The sequence below is a fragment of the Arachis ipaensis genome, chromosome B04 (assembly GCF_000816755.2).
Source record: "Arachis ipaensis cultivar K30076 chromosome B04, Araip1.1, whole genome shotgun sequence".
Classification (NCBI taxonomy): Eukaryota; Viridiplantae; Streptophyta; class Magnoliopsida; order Fabales; family Fabaceae; genus Arachis; species Arachis ipaensis.
The window spans coordinates 119,876,753-119,884,950 of NC_029788.2; the positions used below are offsets into that span (position 1 = coordinate 119,876,753).

An 8,198-nucleotide genomic window follows, 5' to 3' on the forward strand; every position below is an offset into this window, starting at 1 on the left:
GTGAATGTTATTATTATTATTATTATTATTATTATTATTATTATTATTGATAAATAGTTACTTGTATGTTTTACTAAAATTTTTGTATAAACATAATAAATTTGGGCTTGAAGTAATAATGGATCAATTTGGTCCAAGTAACATAATAATCAATTCAACCATACTCATCATATGCTCTTTCACCACAGCTGAAATATTAAACCAATTGGGCTTGGATCACAATTTCTGACTCAAATATCATAACCATGTTTTCAGCTAACATAATCACAACATCAAAGCTGAATATTCATGTTACAATTGGACTTGTACCAGAATTCTTTTATTTTCAGTCCAAACATACCTGCATAGCAGAAATATTAATTTATTAACATATGTGAATTAATATTTTTGCTATTTATCAAAGTAATAATATTTAGTCATCACAAATATTAGTTTGGAGTTTTCCAAACTCATCAATCTCCCATTTGATGACAAACATTATTAAAATTGAAATGAAAAGAAATCTAAAGATTTGAGTATGAATACTCCCTTTGAAGATTGAATTTCTTCCCCTTTCTAAATGTCACATGGCTCCCCCTTGATGTATGCTATTTTACCAAGGAAAGCACAAACCTGTAACATTTTAATCAAGCTTCAAATAACAATGTTATTAGCATATTACATGATGCTAAATGCTTGATTTATGAGCAGATTTACATTGATAATAAAAAAACTCATATTTTTTTGGTAACTCATAAAAAAAAAAAAAAAAAAAAACTCATTTGATATCATAAACTGATTTTCTACTCAATCTTTCATAATCAATCAAAGATTTATTTTTGAAGGAAGACATGCTGTTCAAATTGGTTAAAAAAATATTTTCCAACAAATCAGAGTAATCATAGTCATGGTAGGAAACATATTTTTCAAACATGATATAGTCTTTTCAAACACAACAACTTTCATCCTTAAACATTAAAGGAACTGCCAAAAATAAATCCAACATCAATCAATTTATCAAGGTAAGCCAAAAGTATTACAAACACAGTAAGCACATATTTTACCAAAATAAACCTCAAATAATGGCAGCAATCAGAATGTATTATCAAAAATATTTATATTAAAAAGCAATAATCAAATAAACATATATATTTATATATTAATTTATACATTTTTCAATTAAATAATTAATCACTAAATTAATTAAATATGTCATAATAAAATAATCGATTAAATATATAATAAATGCATAATCAAACTTATTTATACTAATATAATAAAATTTTGTATAAAATGTCAAATACTTATTAATAGCATGATTGAATAAATTATTATATTTTATCCCCCTTCAGTAAGTAGTGACTATATTGGATAACAAATTATTGGCCATCTAACATAACTCTAAAAATAATCCATGAACATATTCGATGACTTCAGCTACCAAATTAACTGGTTACCACATTTTTTCAATAATTAGTTAAAGAATTGTTAAATCATAAATGTCACACCAGTTTCTGAATTTGTGTCCTAGTCCTTACCATTAATTAAAGCACTTGTAAAGTTGTAATTGATATGATACCATGATGTTGCTTGCCTATATATATGTGTGTAGTGTGGTTATTATATACGTGCAGAACAATACCTAATTTATATATGGCATCGCCACTGTTAATGAAAATGATGATTTTAGCTTTCTTCTTCTTCCTCATGGTTTTATCATCAATGTCATTACCCCTTCCTCCACCATCACCGTCACTAAGTGATGGCTTGTCCCTCGAGCTCATCCCACCACATTTCCCAAAATCTCCATTTTATCATTCTAACCTGGTAAATCCCTTGATTTCCCCATATAAACAAGACGTGGTAGTAAAGATTGGTATTGGTACCATCGATATCGAGGGTGATGTCGCTTACAAATCTTATCTATTAGCATTGGACACTGGATCCGACTTAATATGGATTCAATGTGAGGAATGCAAGATTCAAGATGAAAACCATAGGTGCTATCCTCAGAAAGAAGAACCGTTTCCGGATAGCAAGTCAAGAACTTACCAACCTCTGCCTTCAAGTCACCCCCTCTGCAAACCCAGTCGCTCCGACGAAAAAGGCCACTGCATATACACGGTGAAGTACAAAACTGGATCCATCAAAAGCACAGGCGTGCTTTCCAGTGAGACCTTCAGATTCCCCTCTACTTCGTCACCAAGTGGTACGGAGGCGGTGAAAGGGATTGTCTTCGGGTGCGGTTATAAGAACTATGACGATGACGGTAATGCTGGTGATGCTGATAGCAGGGATTTTTGGCATGAGCCCTGGTCCCCTTTCTTTTCTAAGCCAATATAAAGCAAAGAAATTTTCATACTGCATGGTTCTGCGCCATGTGAAACCCTCCTCCAACCTACCTGAGGTTTGCCTCAGAAGTGAAGCCGTTAACAAGGTTCCAGACGGTGGATCTTTTTGATCTTTTTGACTAAGGCAACTAAAAATCACTTTGTTTTGCAGCTGGAAGACCTTGGAGTAAACGGCAAGAGGCTTCGGATTGATCGGAGGAGGCTTGGAAATCAGCAGTTAGTTGTTGACTCTGGCTCCACTGATTCACTTATGCTGAACGGTGCCCATGAAAAACTTGTGAGTAAATTAGATAGCATTCTAATTACCGCAACTGGGGACTTTGAAAAGGATGTCGTAACCTTTAAAGACAAAATTTGTTATAAGAGGATGAGGAAGCCACAAGGATTTACTGCCAACATACCAAGTGTCAATTACTACTTCAAAGGAGGTGCTCATCTCGATTTACCTCCTCAAAATGTTTTTGAACAGAAACTAAAACGGGACACAGAATGGTTCTGTTTCAATATTGTCCCAGACCAGCAAGTGAATCTCTTGGGTGCCTACCAACAAGCTGACTTTAAGTTCATTTTTGATACCAAGAAAAATACGCTGCAGTTTGGTCCAGAGAATTGTGCTCAAAACAGTTAATTAAATCAAATAAGCTGACTTTATGTATATGCTCCAGCTTTACCACTAATTAATAAATAAATCCAATCTTATATATATATATATATATATTGCATTGCATTATTTCTAGCTAGCAACTTAAGTGTTACTTGATATATCATCATCCCTCTTCAATCGCTCACTCATATCTCAACTTATATTGAGACTATACATCCTCCGTTTGTGTCTTGTTTCATCGTTGAATTTTCACTAGACGCAGCCTTTTTTTTTCTTTCAAATATAAGAAAAATTGAATTTCAACTATGCTATTTGAAATAACAAAAGAGCTTCTATTGTTCCCTTCCACACCAATAATAACAATGCCAACAAAATCTTCTTCCACCTTGATCTTGATCGACGCAAATACATGTCTTCTACTATTATACACTCTTGTAATGGTCTGTTACTATGTAATGTTACACCCACACCCCAACCGGATTCAACAACTTTAGACTTACGAGTAGGATTCCACTTTCGCATATACAGCCCAGCCATCAGCAATGACCACTGCGTTTATCTAGATTACCCCGTTGGCGATGTAGATTCCCCATACGATGATGATTTCTACATATTTGACCCTTTAGACTTGAAGGCTTATCTTGTTTTCGAACCTCTAAAACAACCTCTTTCTTACAAAGTTATTTTATTTGGTGAAATGGAAGCTCCGTTTGGACATTATTATAGTCGTCTCAATCAACTCAAACCCCGAATTGGGATTCGTTTGTATTCCTCAGAGACGTCTTGTTGGAGTAGTGTTGTTTGCAATCTTCCTAATGATTTACGTGTCCCAGAGGGAGTTTATTGCAATGGTGCTGTTCATTGGTTTCGTTTAGATGATGACAATTCCGTTTATTTCGATGTCAATCGGCTTTGCTTTGATAAATTGCCTGCAGTCCCTGCATGTGTTGACTCAAATTCAGAGCTCTTGGGTGTTAAGTATTTAGGAGAATGTAAAGGGAGGATGCACTTGATTCTATCTGATAGTTTGGAGTTTGATATTTGGGAATTAGAGGAAGATTACTCTTCATGGGTTGCCAGATACCGTGTCAATCTTAATCGCATGCATGATGGGGAAAATCGGCCTTGTGCTGGAATCTTTCAAGTAATCCATTTTGTGTGTTAAGTTTTGTTCTTCGCCAAGAAGAAGAGGAGGAGGATTCCATGCTTGTGTTGTTCCAAGATGGTAAAATAATGTCTTATAGCCTAAAAAATTATGGTTTGAGGGTTCTTTGTAAATTAGATAGAGTGCCTAGATCTGTTCATCACTACTTTGAGACTCTGTTATCTATTGGAAATTAATAGAGTTCGATGTAGAGCAAGTGCATTATTAGTTCATCCAACATTGGAGCAGTGATAGATGTAAAACTTCTTCTGTATGTTCTTCAAATAATAAAAAAATAATTTTAAGGTGGTTTTTGTTCTATTCTTTAAATGTAGAAATAACACTACACTAAATACATATGCTTGTTTAATGAATAATGGCTAGATTTAATTCATGCGTTGCTAGGAATTGGAAAAGTATCATTTTACACGAAGAACCAATTTTTGGTTTATGAAAAACACTATGCACTGTTATTTCAAATAGCATAGTTGAAATTCAATTTTTCTTATATTTGAAAGAAAAAAAAGGCTGCGTCTAGTGAAAATTCAACGATGAAACAAGACACAAACGGAGGATGTATAGTCGTCAATATAAGTTGAGACATGAGTGAGCGATTGAAGAGGGATGATGATATATCAAGTAACACTTAAGTTGCTAGCTAGAAATAATGCAATGCAATAATGCTGTCACATATATATATATATATATATAAGATTGGATTTCTTTATTAATTAGTGGTAAAACTGGAGCATATACATAAAGTCAGCTTATTTGATTTAATTAACTGTTTTGAGCACAATTCTCTGGACCAAACTGCAGCTTATTTTTCTTGGTATCAAAAATGAACTTAAAAGTCAGCTTGTTGGTAGGCACCCAAGAGATTCATTTGCTGGTCTGGGACAATGTTGAAACAGAACCATTCTGTGTCTCGTTCTAGTTTCTGTTCAAAAACATTTTGAGGAGGTAAATCGAGATGAGCACCTCCTTTGAAGTAGTAATTGACACTTGGTATGTTGGCAGTAAATCCTTGTGGCTTCCTCATCCTCTTATAACAAATTTTGTCTTTAAAGGTTACGACATCCTTTTCAAAGTCCCCAGTTGCGGTAATTAGAATGCTATCTAATTTACTCACAAGTTTTTTATGGGCACCGTTCAGCATAAATGAATCAGTGGAGCCAGAGTCAACAACTAACTACTGATTTCCAAGCCTCCTCCGATCAATCCGAAGCCTCTTGCCGTTTACTCCAAGGTCTTCCAGCTGCAGAACAAAGTGATTTTTAGTTGCCTTAGTCATAAGAAGATCCACCATCTGGAACCTTGTTAACGGCTTCACTTCTGAGGCAAACCTCAAGTAGGTTGGAGGAGGGTTTTTCACATGGCGCGGAACCATGCAGTATGAAAATTTCTTTGCTTTATATTGGCTTAGAAACGAAAGGGGACCAGGGCTCATGCCAAAAATGCCTGCTATCTGATAAGCATCACCAGCATTACCGTCATCGTCATAATTCTTATAACCGCACCCGAAGACAATCCCTTTCACCGCCTCCGTACCACTTGGTGACGAAGTAGAGGGGAATCTGAAGGTCTCACTGGAAAGCACGCCTGTGCTGTTGATGGATCCAGTTTTGTACTTCACCGTGTATATGCAGTGGCCTTTTTCGTCGGAGCGACTGGGTTTGCAGAGGGGGTGACTTGAAGGCAGAGGTTGGTAGGTTCTTGACTTGCTATCCGGAAACGGTTCTTCTTTCTGAGGATAGCACCTATGGTTTTCATCTTGAATCTTGCATTCCTCACACTGAATCCATATTAAGTCGGATCCAGTGTCCAATGCTAATAGATAAGATTTGTAAGCGACATTACCCTCGATATCGATGGTACCAATACCAATCTTTACTACCACGTCTTGTTTATATGGGGAAACCAAGGGATTTACAAGGTTAGAATGATAAAATGGAGATTTTGGGGAATGGGGTGGGATGAGCTCGAGGGACAAGCCATCACTTAGTGACGGTGGTCGTGGAGGAAGGGGTGGTGACATTCATGATAAAATCATGAGGAAGAGGAAGAAAGCTAAAATCATCATTTTCATTAACAGTGGCGATGCCATATATAAATTAGGTATTGTTCTGCACGTATATAATAACCACACTACACATATATATATAGGCAAGCAACATCATGGTATCATATCAATTACAACTTTACAAGTGCTTTAAGGTAACGTTTGGTGGAGAGACAGAGACGGAAAGACTGAGACTGAGAGACAAAGACTAAGAGATAGAGATTGAAATAAATCTCAGTATTCTGTTTGGTGCAAAGTGAGAGACAGAAATTGAAACAAGAATGAAACTCTAATTTAATTTATACAAAGGGTAAAATTGGAATTAATTAATTGAAATGAGTATATTTTTGGTATAAAATGTTATTAAAGTTTCAATCTCTATTTCTAAAAATTTTAGTCCCTGTGTCCCTACTTTTTAGAGGTACTGAAATACTGAAATTTTAGAAACAGAAACAGAAATTTTAGTACCAATCTCTGAACCAACAAACATGATACTGAGTCTCAATCTCTCAATCTCTGTCCCAATACTTCAAAACAAACGCTACCTAATTAATGGTAAGGACTAGGACACAAATTCAAAAACTGGTGTGACATTTATGATTTAACAATTCTTTAGCTAATTATTGAAAAAATGTGGTAACCAGCTAATTTGGTAGCTGAAGTCATCTAATATGTTCATGGATTATTTTTAGAGTTATGTTAGATGGCCAATAATTTGTTAGCCAATATAGTCACTACTTACTGAAGGGGGATAAAATATAATAATTTATTCAATCATGCTATTAATAAGTATTTGACATTTCATACAAAAGTTTATTATATTAGTATAAATAAGTTTGATTATGCATTTATTATATATTTAATCGATTATTTTATTATGACATATTTAATTAATTTAGTGATTAATTATTTAATTGAAAAATGTATAAATTAATATATGAATATATATGTTTATTTGATTATTGCTTTTTAATATAAATATTTTTTATAATGCATTCTGATTGCTGCCATTATTTGAGGTTTATCTTGGTAAAATATGTGCTTACTGTGTTTGTAATACTTTTGGTTTACCTTGATAAATTGATTGATGTTGGATTTATTTTTGGCAGTTCCTTTAATGTTTAAGGATGAAAGTTGCTGTGTTTGGAAAGACTATATCATGTTTGAAAAATATGTTTCCTATCATGACTATGATTGCTCTGATTTGTTGGAAAATATTTTTTTAACCAATTTGAACAGCATGTCTTCCTTCAAAAATAAATCTTTGATTGATTATGAAAGATTGAGTAGAAAATCAGTTTATGATATCAAATGAGTTTTTTTATTATCAATGTAAATCTGTTCATAAATCAAGCATTTAGCATCATGTAATATGTTAAATAACATTGTTACTTGAAACTTTGATTAAAATGTTACAGGTTTGTGTTTTCCTTGGTAAAATAGCATACATCAAGGGGGAGCCATGTGACATTTAGAAAGGGGGAGAAATTCAATCTTTAAAGGGAGTACTCATACTCAAATCTTTAGATTTCTTTCCATTTTAATTTTAATAATGTTTGTCATCAATGGGGAGATTGATGAGTTTGAAAAACTCCAAGCTAATATTTGTGATGACTAAATATTATTACTTTGATAAATAGCAAAAATATTAATTCATATATGTTAATAAATTAATATTTCTGCTATGCAGATATGTTTGGACTGAAAATAAAAGAATTCTGGTGCAAGTCCAATTGTAACATGAATATTCAGCTTTGATGTTGTGATTATGTTGGCTGAAAACATGGTTATGATATTTGGGTCAGAAATTGTGATCCAAGTCCAATTGGTTTAATATTTCAGCTATGGTGAAAGAACATATGATGAGTATGGCTGAATTGATTATTATGTTACTTGGGCCAAATTGATCCATTATTACTTCAAGCCCAAATTTATTATGTTTATACAAAAATTTTAGTAAAGCATACAAGCAACTATTTATCAATAATAATAATAATAATAATAATAATAATAATAATAACATTCACGTTATGTTAATATAAAAATCAATCACTAAAT

The 8,198-nt window shown here is 33.5% G+C and overlaps 2 protein-coding genes across 4 annotated transcripts in view; one reads left to right on the top strand and one right to left on the bottom strand.

The window, feature by feature from the left end:
- LOC107635012 overlaps positions 1–3,035 on the top strand; it is a 7,819-nt gene extending 4,784 nt beyond the window's left edge. For both annotated transcript variants that reach the window (XM_021121817.1, XM_021121816.1), the window contains exon 3: positions 2,482–3,035. In XM_021121817.1, coding sequence (XP_020977476.1) covers positions 2,482–2,522 — 41 coding nt within the window. In that variant the 3' untranslated portion in view covers positions 2,523–3,035. The remainder of the gene's footprint in view (positions 1–2,481) is intronic.
- Positions 4,651–6,395, bottom strand: LOC107635009 (aspartyl protease family protein 2-like). 2 transcript variants are annotated; one of them, XM_016338367.2, is made up of 2 exons: positions 6,023–6,395; positions 4,651–5,914 (listed from the first exon to the last, which is right to left on the bottom strand). In XM_016338367.2, exons 1-2 carry the CDS (start codon positions 6,114–6,116, stop codon positions 5,271–5,273), a joined length of 738 nt encoding a protein of 245 aa, XP_016193853.1. In that variant the 5' UTR covers positions 6,117–6,395; the 3' UTR covers positions 4,651–5,270. The 2 variants fall into 2 exon arrangements, with proteins under 2 accessions (XP_016193853.1, XP_016193851.1); XM_016338365.2 differs by having other exon boundaries at positions 4,651–6,394.

Coding starts and splice junctions, on each gene's coding strand:
- LOC107635009 (XM_016338365.2), bottom strand. CDS start 6,116: ATGTCACCACCCCTTCCTCCACGACCACCGTCACTAAGTGATGGCTTG.